This window comes from Rana temporaria, chromosome 9 (assembly GCF_905171775.1).
Source record: "Rana temporaria chromosome 9, aRanTem1.1, whole genome shotgun sequence".
Classification (NCBI taxonomy): Eukaryota; Metazoa; Chordata; class Amphibia; order Anura; family Ranidae; genus Rana; species Rana temporaria.
The window spans coordinates 98,302,703-98,326,403 of NC_053497.1; the positions used below are offsets into that span (position 1 = coordinate 98,302,703).

The 23,701-nt window shown below is 41.5% G+C and overlaps 1 protein-coding gene across 1 annotated transcript in view; it reads left to right on the forward strand.

Moving 5' to 3' along the window:
- Window positions 1–16,804, forward strand: part of LAS1L (LAS1 like ribosome biogenesis factor) — a 55,662-nt gene extending 38,858 nt beyond the window's left edge. The window contains exons 7-13 of the mRNA XM_040323951.1: window positions 2,390–2,496; window positions 10,018–10,106; window positions 10,604–10,816; window positions 12,164–12,311; window positions 13,555–13,910; window positions 14,291–14,441; window positions 16,431–16,804. Coding sequence (XP_040179885.1) covers window positions 2,390–2,496; window positions 10,018–10,106; window positions 10,604–10,816; window positions 12,164–12,311; window positions 13,555–13,910; window positions 14,291–14,441; window positions 16,431–16,515 — 1,149 coding nt within the window. The 3' untranslated portion in view covers window positions 16,516–16,804. The remainder of the gene's footprint in view (window positions 1–2,389; window positions 2,497–10,017; window positions 10,107–10,603; window positions 10,817–12,163; window positions 12,312–13,554; window positions 13,911–14,290; window positions 14,442–16,430) is intronic.
- Window positions 16,805–23,701: the final 6,897 nt, after the last annotated feature.

Here is a 23,701-nt window from a genome sequence, read left to right on the forward strand (position 1 = left end):
TGTGGGAAAAAATTACAACTTCAAATAACTCACTGTGCCTCTTACTAAAATACATTGGAATGTCTACTTTCCAAAAAGGGGTTATTTGGGGGGCATTTGTACTTTCCTGGCTTGTTGGAGTCTCAGGAAATGAGATGGTCCCGCCAGTACATCAGATGTGATACATTTTTTTTATGATTTGGACCATAGCTTGTAGAATCTAAAACTTTCACACAAACCAAATAATTTCCACAAATTTTGGGTTATTTTTACCAAAGATATGTAGCAGTATAAATTGTGGGCAAAAGTTTATCATAGAAATTAAGAAAGATAATTAATAAATGTTTTCGAAATGTTCAGTCTTTTTTTTTTTTTTTTTTTCTTTTTTTTCATTTATACCGCAAAAAATAAAAAACCCAGAGGTGATCAATTACCACCAAAAGAAAGCTCTCTGTGTATGAAAAATAAATCATTTGGGTACAGTGTTGCATGACTGAGTGTAGTTGTCATTCAAAGTGTGAGAGCATCGAAAGCTGAAAATTGGTCTGGGGGGGGGTTTAGTGCCCAGTAAGCAAGTGGTCAACCACTTCCATACCGGGCCTATTCTGGCACTCCTCTCCTACATGCAAAAATCATAAATTTTTTTTTTTGCTAGAAAATTACTCAGAACCCCCAAACACTGTGTGTGTTTTTTTTTTTTTAGCAGACCCATGCCTTTTTGGGGGGGGGGGGGGGGACAGTTTCATTAATTATAAAACAGTAAAGTTAGCCCAATTTTTTTGGTATAATGTGTGAGATTATTTTACGCCGAATAAATCGATGCCTAACTTGTCACGCTTTAAAATAGCACACACTCATGGAATGGCGCCAAACTCCAGTACTTAAAAAAATCTCCATAGGCGACGCTGTGTGTTTTTTTTTTTTTTTTTTTACAGGTTACCAGTTTAGAGTTACAATAGAGGTCTAGTGCTAGAATTATTGCTGGCGCTCTAATGCACGCGGCGATTCCTCACATGTGTGGTTTGAGCGGCGTTTAGATATGTGGGCGGGACTTGGGGACAGGGGCGTTTTTTTTTTGTTTTGTTTTGTTTTTACAAGTGTAACATAGCTAACATAAAGGCTTGCTATTTTCTATAGAATCCACCCACTGCCTGCTGTCTCTCAATCTCAAGGAGTGGGCAGACCTGATAGAGAAGTAGTGTCATAACGCCACCCACTGTCGGCCACACTGGATGCTAAAAGTATGCGTCCCTAACAACCAGTGGCAGGTGGGATGGAAGTCTCTGTACACCAACTTAGAGTTAATCTTCTTTTACCTCCAGTTTTTTATTCTTTACCAACTGGAGATAATTATTTTTGAATTGGGTGCAGCAATAGTGGCACTTTGTAAAAGTGAACTATTAGACCTCTTTCACATTGAGGCGTGGAGCTGCGGTGACGGTATAGCCGTGCTATTTGTAGCGCCGCTATACCGTCGTATTTACCGCGATATTCGGGCACTAGCGGTGAGGTTTTAACCCCCGCTAGCAGTCGAAAAAGGGTTAATACCGCGGTTTCCCATTGATTTCAATGGGAAGGCGCGGTATAGGAGCAATGAACACACCGTTTCTATACCGCAGTAAAGATGCGGCTAGCAGGACTTTTGGAGCGGTCCTGTTAGCGCACCGATTCAGTGTGAAAGCCTTCGGGCTTTCACATTGAACACTACAGGGCATGATTTTTCATGCGGTATAGCAGCGCTATTTTTAGCGCTGTACCGCATGAAAAACGCCTGTGAAAGGGGCCTTAGAGAGGAGTTCCAGTCTCCTGTGGACAAAAAAAGTCAGCATTTACAAAACAAAAAAAAAGAAAAAGCCACTCACCTGTCCCGCGGTCCAGCAGTGTGCTCACCCGAATTGGTTTCACCCACTGTCTTCTTTCCTTGATGCCGCCTTCTTCACTATGGGAACCGGCTGTGACAGCTTGCGGCTTCACAGCTGGGTGCCCGCTGGTGGATGACGTTTTCTGGGACCTTGTCACATGTTCCAGAAGACTGTAGGAGGGGAGGGAGGAAAACTTCCACTCCTATCGCCTAGGCGGTCGGAGTAGGTACCTGTCAATCAGGTGAGTCATTGAGGTTCATTTACTAAAATTGGACAGTGCAAAATCCTGGTCTAGCTCTGCATAGAAACCCATCAGCTTTCAGGTTTTTTGGCCAAAGCTTAATTGAACAAGCTGAAGTTAGAAGCGGATTGGCTACCATGTACATCTGCACCAGATTCTACACTCGCCAGTCTTAGTAAATCAACCCCAATGTGTGTAGTGCCATATCTGGAGCGTTTAGATGTGACATATTTGTGATGTCAGTAGTCATATTTACATAAAAAATGTTTGCTTAGTCATTTTACATCTTTCTTTGTTTCTTCATTAGATTTTTCAAGAACTCCAGAATGATCATAAATCAAATAAGTCTTGGCATGCAACTTCTAACTTGGAGTGGATCATAGCACAAATTAAAGAGTTGATCCAACAAAACAGGTACAGTAAAACCTTGTTTTGAGAGTAACTTGGTTTGAGAGCGTTTTGCAAGGTGAACAAAATGTTTTAATAAATTTTGCCTTGATATACATGCGATGTCTTGATATAAGAGTAGCATCATGTCACAACTGAGTATAAAAGAGAAGAGAGGAGCCTCTAAGTGTAGCAATATGGTTACATTTAAAGGGGGTTGTAAAGGTTTGTTTTTTTTATTTTCTAAATGGATTTCTTTAAGCTAGTGCATTGTTGGGTCACTTACCTTTTCCTTCGATTTTCTCTTCTAAATGTTTTTTTTTCTTTGTCTGAATTTCTTACTTCCTGTTCCTCAGTAAACTTGCCACCATCATCCGAGCGGTGGTTAGTCAGACAGAACAGTTTATTGAACAGCTTACTGAGGAACAGGAAGTGCAAAATTCAGAGACAGAAAAAAAACATTTAGAAGGGAAATCGAAGGAAAAGGTAAGTGAACCAACAATGCACTAGCTTAACCACTTAAAGACCCGCGTATTGTAAATGTACGTCCTCTTTTTAAACATGGATATCTCGGTAACGGCAGCAGCTGCTGCCACAACTGAGATATCCATGTTTTTAGCGGGCGGCCGTGTAAACGATAACGGCGGTCTCCGCGGCGGATTCGCCGCGAGATCGCCGTTATCGGTGGCGGGAGAGGGGCCTCCCGCCGCTTTTCCACGCCCTCCGCCGCTTACCGGAGCCGTCGGTAGCGGCGGAGGAGATCCGATGTTGCCGCCTGGAGAGTGAGGACTTGAGTGAGGGCAAGATGGCCCCCACCCGTCCTCATAGCTCTGCTGGGCGGAAGTGACGTCAAAACGTCAGTCCCGCCCAGCCTCTTAAAGAGACAATTTTTTTTTTGCATTTAAGCCTAAATATGAGATCTGAGGTCTTTTTGACCCCAGATCTCATATTTAAGAGGACCTGTCATGCTTTTTTATATTACAAGGGATGTTTACATTCCTTGTAATAGGAATAAAAGTGATCTTTTTTTTTTTTTTTTTTTTATATATTTTAGTGTAAAAAATAATAAAATCAATCAAATTAAATAAGAAAACAAAAAAAAATTTTTTTTAAAGCGCCCCGTCCTGACGAGCTCGCGCGCAGAAGCGAACGCATACGCGAGTAGCACCCGCATATGAAAACTGTGTTCAAATCACACAAGTGAGGTATCGCCGCGATCGTTAGAGCGAGAGCAATAATTATAGCCCTAGAGCTACTCTGTAGCTCAAAAAATGCAACTTATAGAATTTTTTAAACGTCGCCTATCTAGATTTTTAAGGGTAAAAGTTTGACGCCATGCCACGAGCGGGCGCAATTTTAAAGCGTGACATGTTGGGTATCATTTTACTCGGCGTAACATTATCTTTCACAATATATAAAAAAATTGGGCCAAATTTATTGTTGTCTTATTTTTTGATTCAAAAAAGTGAATTTTTTCCAAAAAAAGTGCGCTTGTAAGACTGCTGCGCAAATACGGTGTGACAAAAAGTATTGCGATGACCGCCATTTTATTCTCTAGGGTGTTAGAAAAAAAAATATATAATGTTTGGGGGTTTTAAGTAATTTTCTAGCAGAAAGAACTGTTTTAGTCTTGCAAACACCAAATCTGAAAAACACCTAAGGTCTTTAAGTGGTTAAAGGAACCTATTTAGAAAATAAAAAACAAACCTTTACAACCCCTTTAATGAAGGTACAACATTTAGCAAATTATTGCAACACAAAAAACACATTTGTTAAAACCCAAGAGCAAAAATGTAATATATTGCAGTTTAGCAGTACTTAGATGTGACTGCTGCATTTGTTTTCTTTTCAGGCTAATTCTATTTTCTGCAAGTAAAAGTATTGTTTATCATGATAGAAATCAAGTTGAAATGTTATCAGATTTCTAAGCTATCATCTGACGTAAACAACCCAAACTTGTTAAACTAAACCAGTTTTTTAAGTTCAAGTTCTCTAAACTTTATAAACCAATATAATAGCTAATTTAATTAATATGCAAGATGTTTTGTACTGTTATTTGGGAAAGCATTGTCCTCCAGTGAAACTTCGTTTTTACTAAAGAAAAATTAAAATAAAATGTATCTTAATTTTGCAGTACAGGACTTCTAGTCCTATGCCATGATTTATATGCCATTATCCTCATATATAACCCCATTCATTCTGTTGCACTCCAGCTTTTTGCTAGTGTCCTTAGGCGATGGAGATCATCTTCTCCTCTGGAGAAGTTTCTACACCTTTTTCTCTTTCGTCCATGGATGGACACGGCTTCCTTAAATCTTGACATTTGGGTTATGTTCCGTCTATTAGGAGAGGAACATAACCCAAATGTCAAGATTTAAGGAAGCTGTGTCCGTCCATGGACTTCAGAGAAAAGGATTTTACGGTGAGTACAATAATCCTATTTTTCACCAAAAAGGGTACCAAAAAGATATCACCAGAGAAATCCAAAAGATTCTGGAATGTGGATCGAGCAATCTTGGTGGCTGACTCCAAGCCTAATAAAGCTACGAAGAAGGATGGATCTGAATTCAGAATCATTCTTGATTATAACATTCAGCATAAGAAATTCGAAAAAAAATAATCATGAAACATTAGGACATCTTAAAGATCTGTTCTAGGTACAGCTTTAACAAGGTTGATTTATAGGAGGGCTCCCACATTGAGAGATGTTCTTGCTCCGACTGTGGTTGACCCCCCTACTGTGAAAGGAAATAGGATTTTTTCCTTTCTAACTGGTTTCTATGCATGTGGCAAATGTTTTCCTTGTAAACAGTGCAAACATAATGTTAAGAGAAGAAAAGATTTTGTGTCCCCCACCCCTGGTAGGACGTACTCCATCAAAATCTTATTACCTGCATTACGACCGGTATTGTATATGTGCCCGAGTGCGATTGCGGGCTACAGTCCATAGGGAGGACTTCCTAGACCCCTTAGTATGCGCATCGTGGAACACGTTAACAACATCAAAAAGGGTCTGAGGACCCAAAACGTCTCCCAAGTCCTTTAGAAACTTCCACAATAGGGACCCCAAATGCCTCAAATTTTGGGGCCTAGAAAGAGTGAACCAGCACTGGAGAGGAGGGTATTTTATTTGCCAACTTGGTCAATGTGAATCCTTCTGGATTCATGAAATTCATGGGTTCCAGGAGGGTTGAATGTAGACTTCGACCTCAATTGTTTTATTTCAGACAAATGGGTCATATGACGTCCTCTCCCCCCTTTAGTGACTTATAGTGTATTTTTTTTCATCTTTCCTCATTAGCATTATTTTAGACGGTTTGCGGGTGTTCGTCTTTATTATTATTAATCTTATATTGTTTTTTTTATCTAATTCTAGAAGTACTTTTATTATGTATACTATTTATAATGATGTGGTTACATGTTTACCTTTTTTATATGCGTGGTTTCGCATTCTAGGGAAGCCCATTGGTGACCCCATAGGAGGTTGTGTTTGTGCGGAAATGACTAGTTCAGCTTCCGGATTTCCGATCGCGGCATGTCCCACACTCGCGACGCTCTCCATGGTTACCGGGCTATTATTTAATGACGCTGGGTGACGCGGTAGCTCCACCCACTGCTGACAAAGTCTGTTCTGGACGTAACGTGTGTACAGGGGGAGGAGTTACCGCTCATGACGTCACCCGCGCCCCTTCTGTTGCTGCTCGCGGTTACCATACCATTTTTTTTTTTTTTTACTGTTATTCTACACGCTGTTTTATACTAGGCTGTTGTGCCTCTTTGGCTTGTTACTGGTATTCAAGCTTTTTCACTTTGGAATAAAATACCAGTCTACACTTGGCTTGCTTCCATATTTTTATTCCTGTATACGGTTTTACCACCGATTGATGCCTGTTTGCTACCTCTTTGGACTGAATCATCACCATCTTCACCCCTTCTGTGGGAACAAGCGTTTTTGACCATTTAATTCAGTGGTCCATCTCATCTGGTAAGAGTGTTCACTTCTATCGGTGTAGGACCTGTTGTCTTGAGATTACCGTTTGAGGATTTTCTACATCACGGGGTGTTCCATCACTGTTTCATTGTTTACCACAGTATGTGGTATTTATTCATTGCGCTGCACCTTTTTCTTCTTATCAATTTTTGCATTTTGAGTTTTTTTCTATGATTTGCCTTTTGGTGTTCAGCTTGCATTTTTTCACTTATTTTTGTGCGTGCTGATTGTCTTTTATATCAAGTTTCTACACAAATCTTAATTTTTCTTTACTACTGTTCTAATGTGTATTCACTTATGTGGTGCATACTAGCCTTTGCATAGTAGCACTGGAATTTACTCAGCCCAGACAAGCTCCTATGAGCATAAAATAGCTGTCGAAATCTAGAAACTTTTGACTTGCACGCGCGTTAATTGTGCTTTGCATGGGGATTGGCCAGATCTTTAAAGGCATTTCTTCCTCCAAAACTGAGTTGAATCCCAGGAAAAGGAATTTATCAATAGTCTGTCCTGGTATTGGATCCTGCCATTTCTGTTCTCGGCAAACGTTCTGCGAAGGATGGCTCCTCCTTTAACCACTTCAGCCTGGAAGGATAGTGCGTGATCCTCTTTATGGAGAGACGTGGGGTCTATAAGACCTTGCATCTCTCCTCCCAGGCTGGAAAGTATCAGATAAAAAAAAAAAATGACAGATCTGATGCTTTCCAGATAAGTGAACAGCTTTGTTTACTTCAGTTGGCCTGGACGTGACATCATAATGTCACGCTCAGGCCTCAGAGTTATAGAGATTGCCTGGGGCCATCTGACCCTCGGAAATCTCTGACCTCCTTTCAGCGCCGTTGGATTCCTTCTCTGGATCTCCGATCGCACGGGAGAGCCCGGAGAAGCACCGGCGGGAGGGGGGGAGGGGCATCTCCTCCCTTCGCTGACAAGAACAATCAAGCAGCTTAACAGCCACTATGATTGAAACAATATATGTATGATGCCTGTTGCTGCAGGCATCATTTGGATATTACGACTGAGGCCGGGATGTCATATATGGCGTCCTGTGGTATGTAAGTGGTTAAGGATTCTGCTGATTAAAGCTTAGAAACCCATTTTGAGCTGTGGGAATGAAGCTGTGCGATTTCACTTTCCGCTGGCAGTCCCGATTTCGGCTGCGATTACAGAGACGTTGGGAAAGTATTCTGCACAGATGTAAATCGTGTGCCCGAAATTGCAGAAAGTAGTACAGTAGTAGTATGTACTGTTGATGCCCCTGGAGAATGTAATTCCCCAGCTCTCTAGGGTGACACTGCATGCCTTTTTGATGGTTTAGGCCTCTTTAAGGGAATCCCTATTCAAAAGTCAAAATGTTTAATTGCAAGGCTTGGACCCCAAAACTCTTCACACCTACCCAGAAGCCCTCTTCACAGTGGAAGGAAATCCTCACTCTGGAGGTGGTGGACATAGTTGACATTTGTGACAGTAGGAGTCAGACATGCAAGACTTTATCCTCTGCCCCTCCTTGATTCATAGCCTCCAACCTGCCAGCTTCACCTCCAAAGGCAAGTTTGTGGGCAGCCTTAAATTATCCTCAGGCACAATGCATGCTAATCCCAGATCCTGTTGAGGAAAGGTTTAAACGGTTTTACCAAAACCTATTCACAGTTCCAAATCCGAATCGAAGCAGTCACCTAATTTTGAAATTACTCAAACGGACATCTCTGTGTCCTTAAAGGGGTTGTAAGCCTTTGATCAAAAAAACAAACGGGTCATACTTGCCTCCACTGTGCAGTTCGTTTTGCAGAACACCATCTTCTGGGGTCCCTCTGCGGCTCCTCCTCGCATCAGATAACCCCCCTAGAAGAAGTGCTCTCCCGGGGGGGTTACCTTGCGGGTGCACTACAGAGTCATTCATTCAGCGTTCATAGTCACTCAATGTGTGACTCGCCCCGCCCCCGGACCCATAGCTTGGTGGCTCAAACACCTTATTTCCAGTGCTTATGCCCTCAAGGAAAAGGTTCCTCCTTTCACTATCGTGGTCCATTTCACCAGATGTGTTTTTGGCTCCCGGGCTTTTCAGCATTAAGCATCCGTTTTTGCAAATTTGTAAGTCACCACATGGTCCGCTATTCATACGTTCTCCAAAGTTTTTTGCTGGGTGGATCTCTAGGCCTTGCTAATGTTGGCTTTGCCCACATGCTGAATTAAGCTGTCCTATGAATGCTTTGAATCTGTTAAACCTTGTTTTCTATGGGCCTGTTTGCTGCTGTTTTGCTATGTTGTTGCCCACCAGTTTATTGCTTGGTAACATTCCATGGTCTGGCTGTGTCCTGTACTGTAAGACCAACAGTATGCATGACCTGTCTTCTCTTTTATTTACATCTGACATGTTTATAGCTCTGCCAAAGAGACACTCCAGGATCTTCAACAGTAGAGTTACTGCAGCTGTGATGCCTGTCCCTACCCTCTGCTACCTGTTCACAGAAGCCTTTGTATTTTGTGAATGGGTTTACATAATACTTAGGCTTCTGTGATTGGGCAGGAGTATGGGAGAGGCGGGCATATCGGCTTCATTGACTCTACTGTTGAAGATGCTGAGACCAGAAGGATCCGCTTCTGGAAATACAGCAATATACAGATATAAATAATAGAGATAAGCCCAGGAAAGGTAATATACTTCATTGGACTTTTCTTATAGTGTTGGTGTGCCTTGACTTTTTTTTAAACTTTTTGGTACAAAACTGTAATCTCCGAGTGGGTGGGGTTATGAGGTAGCACTGGGGGTTTTCTCAGAAAAGCTTTTACATGTGTCCAGTCACCTAAAGATGATGTCATATATTCTATGGTCTAATGATGAAGTGTCCTGTACTCCTGACATTTTTTTGTCCAACCACAACCTATTCAATCATGATACGATACCATCTAGATAGTGGTTTAAAATTGCGCTCTTGTGTGTCACAAACTATTGAAAATATATAATCTCATCTTAGATATAGTGTGTGTTGGTTCCAAAGATATACATAGCTGCTCAAAATCTGTAAGCAGTCGATGTATGGAATATTTCAGGGTCAAAGAGGAGTAAAAACTCTGCAATTGCAAATAAACAAACCAAATACCTTTTTTCTGATCATGTAGGGCTTGAAAATTTACAAATGGCATAAAGGTTCCTTCCAAAATCGTATGCCTAATCTGGAGCCAATAAAATTTGGTTAGCATAGTATTTGAGTGAACACCAATAGATAGAGAAGGATTATCTATTAAAGGAGCCAGTAGAGCTGGAATAGAAGCAATAATTTTAAATTATGCCAACACTCCAAAACCATATAAGTAAGCTAAGGTCAAGAGAACCGTGAGCCTATATCTTTAACACAGGGCCACAAAGCAGCTTTGGGATTCAATGGGGAAGAACCAGTTTCCAATTGTTTATTGTCGGGGTGATGGAACCAATCTAGAATTCGTTGCTGCAGGGGGAATATTGGGGTAACTGAACCAATGCAGTTTGCCTTAATGGTTAAATCTTCTAAAAGGCAGTGTGATTTATTTCTGCTCAAACATGTTCTTCTTTGTTTTAGCTGTCATACAGCAGTTGATATTCTTGTGGATGATGGCTTAATGATACCTACTGCAAAGCAGCTGATGACACTGAGGATCGAACAAGAAGGTAGGTAGTGGGACTTGAAGGTAGTATGACTGTGATATTAGGTCTTGCATAGGATTCCTGCAGATTCTTGTTGATAAAATTGCAGGTGGTTCCTGACAGCTGTGGCTTCTCAGGTTGTACAAAGCAATGTCAGACTGACAGGAGCTGCAGCGGTCTGACGATCTTCGCATATATCTGCACATTTAGAGGTTACCTGCAGCTAAGGCCAGTTGACCGGCCCTGGATACAGACAGATTGTGTCTAATGCCCCATACATACGATCCGAAAATCGGACGACAGACCGTCCAGTTTTTTTCGCTTAATAGTCGCATGTAGAAATTGAATGGGTTACTAAAGTCACAAAAATTCTCGTACGACAGAAAAAAAAATTTGGAAGTGATGTCATGTGTTGTGTAGCTGCTGGCTTTTAATATTTTTATTTTTTTTTCATTGGAGCTCCGCTTTAGGACTTATCTGTATATACATATCGCTAATTTATTATATATTGCTACTTTCAGACCCAGATGACAACCTATACCTGCCTCGCACACTTCTTCGTTTCTGGCAGCCACTTCTGAAGGTCTTGCACAGCCACCTTTTCACGCAGGTGATGTTGGAAAAAATGTTTTCTGAGTTGAGCAGGTGCAAGGAGAATAATGCACAGGCCAAGGCTCACTACCTAAGCTGCTGGATCTCTGAAATTCTGACTGCCAACCATAGAGCAGGGGCAGGTAAGTGAACAGTAGTGTGTGTGTGTGTGTGTGTGTGTGTGTGTGTGTTTTTTTTGGTTTCTGTTTTACCATGGACAGATTTTTACTGCACCGTATCCCTGCTAACTAATATAAACACTATAAGATCTACAAAAATAAGTGTACGCGCCCCTGTTAAAATGTCAGGTTTCTGTGATGTAAAAAAATGAGACGGCTAAATAATTTCAAAACTTTTTCCACCTTTTAATGTGTGTGACCTAATAAACTGTACAACTCGGTTGAACAAACTGAAATCTTTTTTTAGGTATACAGAATAGAAAATAAAATGTATATGGTTGCAAGTGTGCACACCCTTAACACTTTTCCTACCGAGTCATTGTAAAATGACGTTGGCGGGAACCCTCCGGATGGACGTCATATGACATCCTTGCCTTCCCAGGCGGCTAGGGGGTGCACGCGCCGCCAGCGCATTGCTTGGGACCCGGTGTGCGTGCCTGGCGGCCACGATGTCTGCCGGGCACCCGCGATTGCCCACAATCACGGCAGGACCATAGAGACTCTTTACCACATGATCAGCTGTGTCCAATCATGGCTGATCAAGATGTAAACAGGAAAAGCCGGTAATCGGCTTTTCCTCACTTGCGTCTGTCAGACGCGAGTAGAGCCAATCGGCTGCTCCTCTGACGGGGGGTTTGTGCTGATCGATTATTAGCACAGCCCCCCCTGAGGATGCCCACCACAGGTATGCCACTCTAGATCACAAATGGATGCCAATCAGTGCCCACAATGGGCATCACTGATTGGCAGGCATTATTGTTTGGCATCCATTAGTACAACACATCCATTAGTACGTTGGTGCCCGTCTATGCCGCCTATCCGTGCCGCATATTAGTGCCCATCAATGCCACCACATCAGTGCCCCTCAGTGCAGTACCATCAGTGCCCATCCGTGAAGGGAAAAACGTACTTATTAAAATGTTTTATAACTGAAACAAAAAAAAAAACGTTTTTTCTAAATTTCTAGAAAATAAAAATCCCAGAGGTGATCAAATACCACCAAAATAAGGCTCTATTTGTGGGAACAAAATGATAAAACATTTTGTTTGGCTACAGTGTAGCATGACTGCGTAATTGTCATTCAAAGTACAACAGCGCTGAAAGCTAAAAAATTGGTCTGGGCGGGAAGGTGTATAAGTGCCCTGTATGGAAGTGGTTAAAAATGCTTAGCTGCACATTTCAAAATGTACATTTTTTTTACACACCTCTGTCCATGTAATGTATAAAAACCTAAGCATTTTGTTTTTGCTTTGGAAACCTTTGTGAACATGGAATTCCTGCACATAACTTTTTTTTTTTTTTTTTTTAAAGACGGAAAAACCACAGTCCCTTCCCGCACCCAGGCAACCGTGAAAAGCAAATGGAAGCTCTTTAACCACAGAGTGTTTTTACAGTGGAAACAGCTGATGCAGAAGTGCCTGGAGTTTCCATGCCAGACAACCCCACAGCTGCTGAGGCTGTAAGTGAGCTGGTTATGTATAGTAGTAGAGCTTCTGTTTAGTGAAATGTGAAACTAATACCGTCTATTGCTTCATATCATTCCACTTCTGGTTTTCTGTGTTTGTTTTAGTTTTTTTTTCCCTTCCGAAACCTCTAATATCCACTGTAGAACTAAATGTATTTGGATTGCTTGCTGTGAGACCTAATATAAAGCAGCCTCCCTGAACCAGGATCTTCCTGTTTTAGCCATTGCTGGAGTATACAACAGCAATGCCATTCTAAAGCCTCTTACACACGATCGGATATCTGATGGAATCTAATCCGATGGATTTTTTCGTCGGATATCCGTTGAAGCTGACCTTCATCGGTCTTGCCTACACACCATCAGTCAAAAATCCAACCGTGCCAAAACGTGGTGACGTACAACACTATGACCGATGGAAAACAAACCGATGGGGTCCACACACGAGATCGGTTTGTCCAATGAAAACAGTCCATCGGTCTGTTTTCATCGGGCAAACCGATCGTGTGTACAGGGCTTAAAGCGGGAGTTCACCCATAAAAATTTTTTACCCTTAGATTCCTGCTCATTTTGTCTAGGGGAATCGGCTAGTTGTTTTAAAATCGAAGCTGTACTTACCGTTTTAGAGAGCGATCTTCTCCGCCGCTTCCGGGTATGGTCTTCGGGACTGGGCGTTCCTATTTTGATTGACAGTCTTCCGATGGTCGCATCTATCGCGTCACGAGTAGCCGAAAGAAGCCAAACGTCGGTGCGGCTCTATACTGCGCCTGCGCACCGACGTTAGGCTACTTTCGGAAAATTGTGGCGCATTGGATTAGACCGTCGGAAGACTGTCAATCAAAATAGGAACGCCCAGTCCCGCAGCCCATACCCGGAAGCGGCGGAGAAGATGCATCTCTAAAACGGTAAGTACAGCTTCGATTTAAAAAAAGCTAGCCGATTCCCCTAGACAAAATGAGCAGGAATCTAAGGTAAAAAATTTTATTTCCGGGTGAACCTCCACTTTGAGAAAAGGCAGTTTTGTTTACCAGCCTGATTGCTGTGTTGCTCGAATTGGTTCCTTTGATGCAGGTGATGGCAAAAGCCCCATATCTTTGGCTGCATTAAGCAGATGAGAAGAGGCATGTCAAAAAATGATACCTGGGTAAAAAGTCTAGCAGTGGGGACACGTTCTATGCATAAAAGGGAAAACATGTTTGTTTGGAATTTACACGTGGTGTTTTTTATTCCTCTCTACCAGAATCTTTTTGTATATGAAGCCTCGCTTGCCTTCAACCACCCAAGAGAAGCTTCTGTGCCTCTGCTCCATATACACCCAGAACGAAGACACAGACGTCTCTGTAGACTACAGCAACCAGCCTATATACACAGTAGAGAGCCTGCAGTGGAGGATAAAGCAGGAGTCAAAGGTCAAAGTTTCCAACCATTGGGATCGATCATCGCCTGAGGATGAAGACGAAGATATGAGTGAGCCCATGGAGGATGAGGATATGATCACAGAATCGTATGAGGAAGAATATGTAGAGATGATCAATGTCAAAACTGCACCCGAGAGAAGAGCTGCATTGGAGGGTTCAGCGTGGAGTGTCAGCTCAGGTATTCATTCATTGGTTCCTTAACTAAAACTAGAATCTGACACGCATGTTCTTGTGGATAGTCTTTGCCCCCTAGCAACCAATCTATCTCTTGCTTGGATGTATAAGGCACACGCTACAGGAAAGAGGGACATTGAGTGGTTGTTAGGAGAGAAACTGGCTTGCACAATACAAAATTCCCTAACATTGGCCCCACCAGCTAACCAAGACCCAATGAAAATCTGTTCCTTGCCCTTTAATTAAAAATTAAAGTTTGCATACTTAACGAATGTCATCTATTTTTTTTTTTAAATGGAGAACTGTGATTTGATTTATTGTTAAACCACTTTGACACTGGATGGGAAATATGACTGAGCGCATTGCTATTTTTCTTTTTTGCAGAATTTGTTAAGTGGAGTGAGTACCCACTAGGACTGGTGCCAGGGCAGATGCAGGACCCCAGCTGCCTTCTGATTGAGAGCTACTCTATGATGTCTGTCCTGGAACAACAGGAGTCGGAGGCCAGGAAGAATGGACAGAGCATTACAATGTGGTAAGGAGCCAACATGCTTCCATTTTATTTTTTTTGCACTCTGGACATCCCTTGTCCATCTGTATGCATTTGCTGTTCCTCCTGCCCGATTTTTTTTTTTTTTCCCTCCACTTCTCCCAAATTCACCTTGGGTACATATGTAAAACTGGGGTATTCCTGCGCTATTATGGGTAAATAGAGTTGCTCAAGGGTGCCGCAAACACTGTAAGAGTCAAACGTTATCCACGAAAGAATCGCAAAAAAAAAATCAAATAGTGGTGTTATTTCACGAGGAGCACAACACCACTATTTGATTTTTTTTTGTGACACCTTGGGTACATGTTGATTCTAAAAATAAAGAAAATTGATGTGTAAAATAAAACTACATTATGTATCTTTATGGAGACAGATAACAATACCCTGTGCTGTATGTAGTACATCATTACCTCCTAAAGTGCTTTGTAAGTGAGTTTATAAATATGGATGGGATTATGTTTTCCACTGAGAATAAAAGCTGTGCTGAATCGGGTCAACGAGTGCACAGAAAAAAAGGGTCGCTAAAATACTTAGCCCATCGCTAGTATATAGATGTTTTTTCTTGTTGATCAGCAGCATGTGGTCTTAAAGTGATTGCAAAGGTTCGAAAATTATGTTAAAATAACAAACATGTTGTATTTGCCTCCGCTGTGCAGCTCGTTTTGCACAGAGTGGCTCCAAAGCTAGTTTCCTCCCTGCATCAGATAACCCCCTCCCAGAGGGCGTTATCTGACGTGTGCACTCCTGCGTCATTGGATTTGATTGACGGCAGAGGGAGCCAATGGCTGCGCTGCTATCAATCTATCTAATGAATAGCCAAAAAAACAGTGCGTTCTCGACGCGGGACTTTCGTGGGCAAGTAAATGGTGGGGGGGCTGTGGGGCCAGTAACTATTGGATGTTTTTTCACCTCAAAGCATAGGATGCATTGAGGTGAAAAAAAACGGTAAGGTTTACAACCCCTTTAACTTCTTGCTGTCCATGTAACCCTTGTATGCACAAAAAACGACAAGGATATGGAAAGCCGCACTCCAGTAACTTGAAAAAGACGTGCCCTTTATTGGGTACAGGAAAAAATACACTACAGGTATCAGCACACAGTGGGATAAACAGCTGATGCGTTTCGCATTGAGTGTCAATGCTTAACCCTTGTATGCAACAGCAGGGAAAGTTGAAGCCTTTGTTAACCCCCCCCCCCCCAAAAAAATTAAAAATAAACATGGATCCTGCTCCTTTAGCATTTTCTACAGCACAGTGCTTATGCTGTGTAATTTGGCTCCCTGTGACACCTGAAATACCTGGCTATGCCCTCTGCTGACTATGATATATCCAGGCTGATGAGCCCTGAAACTGTGGTCCGAGTACAAGCCTCAGTCTTCCGCTGCTATCTGCAGCTCTACTTTGTCTCCCTCCCCACCTGTCGGCTCTCGCTAGCGCTTCTCTCCCTGCTGCTTCAAAACTGTCTGACCCTTATATCATCACCCCTAAATCTTGGCCCAGCCCGCTGAAACTATCAGACCGGGAGAACAGAGCCTGGAGTAATGCGATCGCTGGGAGATGCTGTGAAAACAGGTAGAAATCTTTTTTTTTAAAGCACATGCACTAGGATACTGCTTTTTTTATCTGACAGGGATAATATAAAGATGAGATAGTGGCTTAACAAGCACTTTAAAGCCCAGCCACCACACATTTGCACCCACGGCTGAGGTTGTCACTGTGTGCTCCTAGCTCATGATCGTTCTCTGTCAAATGTTCGTCTTACGAGCCAATGAGATGGGTTCCCCATCGTGTGACCGCTGTGGAATTCAGTCCCAGGGGGTCACAAGATAGCTGTTCTACCTCCTGGCATTAAAGCCCAGCTAAAGGACACTTGCGAGAGGTGGTGCGAATGCATTAACTATATCAGATTTTATGCAGATTGTTGTGTTATTTTAACTCTGTTAAGAGAAATGTAAATGACATTGTTTATTTGCAGCACCCAGAATATGCCATCATCTGAAAATATATTCTGGACTCAGAATGAATTGAATCATATCAAAGCTGGACTTCGACTCTTCTGAAGGTTTTTATTCAGACCTGCTGCTTCTAACCAGATCCTTTTTATAGCCTGACCTTTCAATGCAGATGAACCTGGGCATTGGCTGGCTGACGGATGAGCAGCAAGAAGAATTTCTTTCATGAACTATGTTTAAAGCTCTTCCTTTTTTTTTTTTTTTTTTTTTTTTTTATAAATATGGCAATTTAGTTGTATAGGTTTCTTAATTCTTATTCACGAAAATGTCTGTGAAACCTTGTGTTTTTTGTTTGTGCTCTAAAACTTTGTTAAATACATACGATGTATAAATAGTCCGTGCTTGTGTTGGTTTTATCTGTATTTGGGGGAGGGATCTGTAGTTTTTCTATGTTTTTAAGTATAAAAATTAGGAATGTAAACTACAGCAGTGTTGATTCTGTAACAAACATGAGAACAAATTTATAGATTACTATTGTTTTAACTGTAGCTAAATGGAATATAGTTAGAAATTGTGGAATTTTAAATATTGCAGCACTTTAACTGCATGCTGACCAGTGCACGACGATATATGTCACAATGGCTCGGCTGGGCATACGTCCCCCTTTAAAATGCAGCATTGTGGGTCCCGCGGACTCTGTCCACGGGGACACCCATGATCGTCTCATGGAGACGAAGAACGGGGAAATGCTAATGTAAACAAGCATTTCCCCATTCTTCCTAGTGACAGGACCCATCACAGCTCCCTATAATCGGGATCAGTGTCGTGTCACACGTAGCCCCGCCCCCCCCCAGGTAGAACACATCCCCACACTTAACCCCATTCACTGCCAGTGGAATTTTTACAGTAATCGGTGCATTTTTATAGCACCGTCAAGTTTCCAATGTGATTTGTGGGGGAAAAATGAACGTCAATTTTGTTTGGGAGCCACGTTGCATGACCACACAATTGTCAGTTAAAGTGACAGTGCTGAATCGCAAAAAGTGCTCTGGTCTTTGGGCAGCCAAATGGTCCGGGGATGAAGTGGTTAAGAATTCATTTTATAAAAAAAATTAAGCTCCTGCAGGACACAGGTCAGCCTCTACAGAATGCACGTACATTACACTGAGTTTATGGCTTTACTAATTTATATCTTGTGTTTTTATATTTTACATTTTGTAATAATTTTGCTCCTGAATACTTTTTTTTTTTTTTTTTTTGATGCGGTCATGTGACCGCAAAGCTCCAGCTCACCTTCCTCTGTGGCTGGGAACGCTCTTCCTGGCCTGGGAGCTATGGTAGATGACATCCCACTCTGAAATGCTGTACCTGAGTTCAATACACCCAGCACAAGATATATTTCACCCAAATTACACGCTAACATTTATTCTTTATGTACTGTAAAACCATGTTTTGTTACACCATAAATTTAGGTGTAACATGAGATATGGTCAGACCATAAAAACATTTACAGTACACTCCCTACTTGGTGGTTTGTAAATCCCATTTATGAAATTTGAATTGGGCACATATCTGTAGTGTTTACTTATCTCTCTCCAAAGCCCTAAGTGCTGTGTCTTTCTGCTGCTTCATTCCTCTACCAGCATGATAATTTCTGACACGCTTGCCGACACATGAGATGAAAGCAGCTGGAAATTTGTGTTGGGGAGCTTAGGGATGGACAAAAGCAGAGTGCTTGTCTATTCAGACTACAGCTATGTGAGTTTCTTTGTTCCTATGTGAAGGCAGAGGAACAAAGAAACTCATTCAGCTCAGACGATATAAGCCCAGACTGCACACCCACTGTTGGAAGAGGAAACTAGATTTGTAACACGAGCTGCACTTTCTAAAGCGTGTAGAAAGCTAAAGACTGCAGCTATGCACGTTAAACTTATGTAGGGAGATTTGTTTAATATAATCTGTGTCTTGTTGGGCATATATTGTAATTTTTTTTTTTTTTTTTTTTCATGCAGCCTGTGGGCTAAACGAAAAAGGAGAACTTAATATTTCACCATTCAAATCGATTGATCAGTGGTATGCCCACCATTAGAATACCACCCTGCATCCACCCACTTCTAATGATGGGCATACAATAAAAATAGGGGCAATCCACTTCTGGTATATATGCTATTTTTTGGCATGCTTGTTGGGGAGAAACTGTTTAAAAGATAGGTGGTCAAAAAAATCAGGGACAACGTGATGGGAAGTAAACAAGGCTGCGAGTTGTTGGTTGAAGTGGTGTACGTTATGGAGGCTGCCCCCTAGGCAGCCACGCACCCATACACCTACAGCAATTTGCCCAGGAAAACCGCACTGACAGCAACTGGTTAAAGGGACAGTGGAAAAAAAAAGTTAAATACAATTTTTTTTTTTTAAAGCGCCCTGTCCCTCCGAGCTTGTGCAAAAGCATACGCAAGTCACCCCCACATATGTAAACGGTGTTCATACCACACACGTAAGTATCACCACGATCATTAGAGCGAGAGCAATAATTCTCACACTAATCGCCTAACTCTAAACACTGTAAAAAGGAAAAAAAAGATGTCTATGGAGATTTTTACGTACCAAAGTTTGACGCTATGCCATGTGCGTGCGTAATTTTAAAACCTGACAGGTTAGCTATCAATTTACTCTGTGTAACATTTTTCACATTGTAGAAAAAAATTGGTATAACTTTATTTATTTCTTTATTTTACTCACAAAGATTGTTTTTAAGACCACTGTGCAAACAGTGTTATATTAATAAATGCAACAATCTCAATTTTATATAAAAAATAAATATATATATTTGGGGATTCCAAGTAAACTTTTAGCAAAAAAAACAACAACAAATGTTAGAAATAGGCTTAGTCCTTAAGTGGTTAATAGTGCCCCTGTTTGGTGGTGCATCTGGTCATAGTTTTCCTCCACTTAAAACGGAGGTTTACACAAAGTGAGCCTCCCCACTTTTTGGATCCTCTCCCCTCCAGTGTCACATTTGGCACCTTTCAGGGGGGAGGGGGGGGGTGCAGATACCTGTCTGAGACAGCTATTTGCACCACTTCCGGGTTCTGACTCCTGCAGGGAATCTAGCCCCTTCACGCCCCCCCCCCCCCGCTGTCTTCTGGGAAATGCTGTTCCCAGGAGAGAGCAGGGACCAGTAATGGCGCGCCATGATCCTCGCACATGCGCAGTAAGGAATCGGGCAGTGAAGCAGCCGAGGACCGAGCGATTGCTCAGCCTCGGCTGCTGACATCGCGGGCGCGCTGGACAGGTAAGTGTGTGTTTTTTTTTTTTTTGTTTGTTTTTTTTAAAGTCAGCAGCTGCAGTATTTGTAGCTGCTGGCTTTAAAAAAAAAAAAAACGTCAATCTCCGCTTTAAGGACTGAGCCTGTTTTTCAGACAAATAATGTTTAGGGGTTCCAAGTAATTTTCTATCTTTTTTTTTCCCTAACACCTTTGAGAATAAAATGCCGGTCATTGCAATACTTTGTCACACGGTCTTACAAGCAAAATTTTTAATTTTTTTTTTTTTTTTTAGGAAAAAATTCACTTTTGAATAAAAAAAAATAAAATAAGACAACAGTAAAGTTAGCCCAATTTGTTTTATATTGTGAAAGATAATGGTACACTGAGTAAAATAATACCCAACATGTCACGCTTAAAAATTGTGCCCGCACGTGGAATGGCATCAAACTTATACCCTTAATCTCCATAGGTGACGTTTAAAAAAAAATGCTACAGGTTGCATGTTTTAAGTTACAGATGAGGTCTAGGGCTAGAATTATTGCTCTCGCTCTAACGCTTGCGGCGATATCTCACTTGTGCGGTTTGAACACCGTTTTCATATGCAGGCACTACTTAAGTATGCAGAAAATAATATTGCACATACCATATGTGAAAATAAAACAGAGCTGCATCTCAAAAATGTCATACAACATCAAACATACAGATAAAAAAGAGGAGTCGCGCTGAATAATACAAAAAAGGTGCATATTACCCACTATATGATGTGGACACAATATTAATGGAGATATCTATTCAGCATGTAAAAACTGTCGAGAATCAACACAAAATATAATGATTGGAAAAAAAGTGAAAAATAAACAGTTCATTGATAGACACAACAAGAAATAGTGAGTCCCAAGTGTGAAACAAATCCACATGCATTGTGATTGTTGACGAACAGAAGACCTCCACCAACAAGAAACACTGACCCTTAGCAGAGTCTAAGATCTCCGAGATCAGAAACAGCATAAATGTAAAGACATCCAATATCCACAGCTGGAACGTATTCAAGCCTCCATCCAGTAGGTCAGAATAAGTGGTTAAACAATATCCCAATGGTCACCAGGTATGGATACTCCAGAATATGCAAAGGAATCAGGGAGAACTCATAGTGTAAAAACGTATGGGATTTTAATGAAATAAAACAGATTGTGCACTTACATCAATCTCGCAGTAAACAGCATAAAAGTATAACAGCCGGCCGGCCTGTAGGAGCGTGTGCCCGTCTTTCTTCCGGGTCCTCGCGCGTAAACGCGGTGACGTCAGAGCGACGCTTCGTCACAAAAGGGACTTGATCACGGGATGAGGGGGCGCTCCGAGTCACCGCATAAGAACATAATGGAGGAGGGGCTAGCCTCGAGATGGATCCAAAGCAGCCACACATCCGCCATCTTGGCTTCTGGAAAAGCCAAACTACTTTAATAAAAACATGCGGAGTAAGGGCAAACAAAATAAACAAGGAAAATACACTATTATTACCATTATTCAGTGCCGAACTAACGGCAACCAATATAAAAAGAACAATGCACCTTATTGGATGGCACAAAGCGCAGGGATAATACCAACAACCGCAATGTTACTAAAGGTGAAGTGAATACACAACACCATATATGACCATCGCATACGGCTATAAATTAACCCATACAGACGCTGGAATGAAGAATCATAACCAGAGACTTGGAAGGGATAAAAAGAGGGTTTTCAAATATTTAGGATGTGCGCCTGAATGGAACCCAACTGGAGTTAACAGTTTTTTACAGGCAGAATGTTATAACCAATTCAGGCCACCTGAATTGGTTATAATAACATTCTGCCTGTAAAAAACTTTTCTCATCTTTCTGCTCCTTTCACCCAGTCACCCCTTTCACACACATCTAATTTATCTCCTCCACACTCTCTTGTCTCACATACATCCCCCCGCTCCATTCACTCCTTTCACACACACAACTATTCACTCCTCCACACTCTTGTCTCACATACGTTTCCATAGGACCTTCAGTTCATATGCTTTTTCACTCACATATATTTTTTCTTTTCCTTTCTTTTCTTATTTTTCTGCTCCTTTCACCCCTTTCACACACACATCTAATCTATCACTTTTTTTCATTTTCCCAAATCAGTCTACACATCCTTTCCATGTGTCTTCAGTTTTGGGTCTCATTTGCATTTACATTCGTCTGCATAATAATCATGTATTAACCTATTCATTCACTCATTCATTTTATATGTTATAGTTCTGCATTTCTAGGACTTTTTTTATGGCTAATGGAGGATAGGATGCACGTTTGTGGACATGTGGAAAACACTTTCAGCCCTATCTGTGTGATACACCTGTGATTATCCTTTTCCCTGATTAGCCAATTAAACAATTAGCTTTGAGGGCGTTTACACAATTGCTTTCTATGTTGAATAGAGTATAAATTTCTTCTTTTGCTATACATAACCAGCTATGAATAAGCACTGTGTGAGAGTGTGAAACGCGTTGGCCCTTTTTCCGGATTTTTTGCTGTGACATCCATGTTGTGACTAGTTTTTATTAAAAGGAACAAATTTTTATTTTTGGAGTGCGGCCGTCCCGGTTCCTTCTTATACATTTTTGCATATTATTGCAGTGCCTGAACCCAAGTGTTTGGACTCCACTTTGCAGTTCTCTGGGACCTCTGAGCGGTAAACTTTCTTTCTTTCTTTCTTTTCCCTGTCATAATTTGGGTGATTTCAGGGATGGCACTGGGTATTATCTTTAAAATGTAGGAATCTCATGATCATGAAGTATCTGGTTCTGGGCATTACGTTGGAGCATATTGGCATGTGGTAGATGGGGCATTTTGACCAAAAGGAACGCAAAGTGTTTTTTTGGTTGAGTCCCATACAAAATGTGAGTCCTAAAAAAAACCTTCAACTCCTCCACTGTTGGGTCTCTCCACTCGTAGGGACAGGCATATTATGATGTAGGATTGTTCCAAATTGTTAGGCATATAGGTTGCACTGGGTCACAATTTTGGATAGCTTGTCCTCTGTAAAAATGAGATAAAAAAAAACCAAAAAAAAAACCACACACGATTGGGGAAAGTCCGCTCTCTGCCTTCAGTCGAGGCAGCGTGTCATCCCGACTACTAAGTCTGGATCCGCCAACTGTCCTGATTGATGGCTGTCTCAGCGAGCTGCTAAGATGGCCACTCCCTGCCCCTCCACTGCTCAGCGATCCAATAAGCAGTGAGAAGTAGAGCAGAAGCGATGCTGATCGACAGACAGCATGTCTCTGCTTGGGGAGGAGTGAGAACTGAGCCATCGGCGGTGTTTGGTGGCTCAGATCTCAGTGCAGAGACGCCGGGGGGCAGATGCAGCATCAGTCTGATGGGCCATCCACCGAGGCAAGTATGAAAAAAACAGACTTCTCTTTTAATGACAGCCCTGTAGCTGTTGCTGTCACACAGAAGATAGCAGTGCCCTGCAACAAGCCTGTTCAATATAATCAATTACAGGTAGAATAAATACATGAAAAAAAAAAAATTTGGCATACCTTATGGAAATAGTATTGGCACGCTTACAGTTTACTTAAAGCAGACCCACAGTGAAATACTTTAAAATGTAAGGCAAAGCTTAATATATTTAGGCAACTTCCCATTACAATAACAAGGGATGATTCCGTTACCGAGTTGCTGTTCATACTGATGTAAGACTTGAGGTCATCCTCTAAAGACATTTTAAGAGTGAACACAGAAACATGCAACCAAAACACTGAATAATTAATGTGCTAATACAACATTGTAAACATTCTTCTAGTTCCAAAAACCTAAAAAGGAAATCTATGGTCACAGCCATCCCCTTTCATTTTAGAACATCAGCAGTGTAATAAAAATACAAACAATATTTTGTGTTAACAATGCAATATAAACTTACTTGAAAAATCTCCTTTCATGTGGCGAGTCTGCTGGCCATCTTTCCACGTCTTCCTTCCTGGATTCCTTGCATGCTTTTCAGCTTCTCTT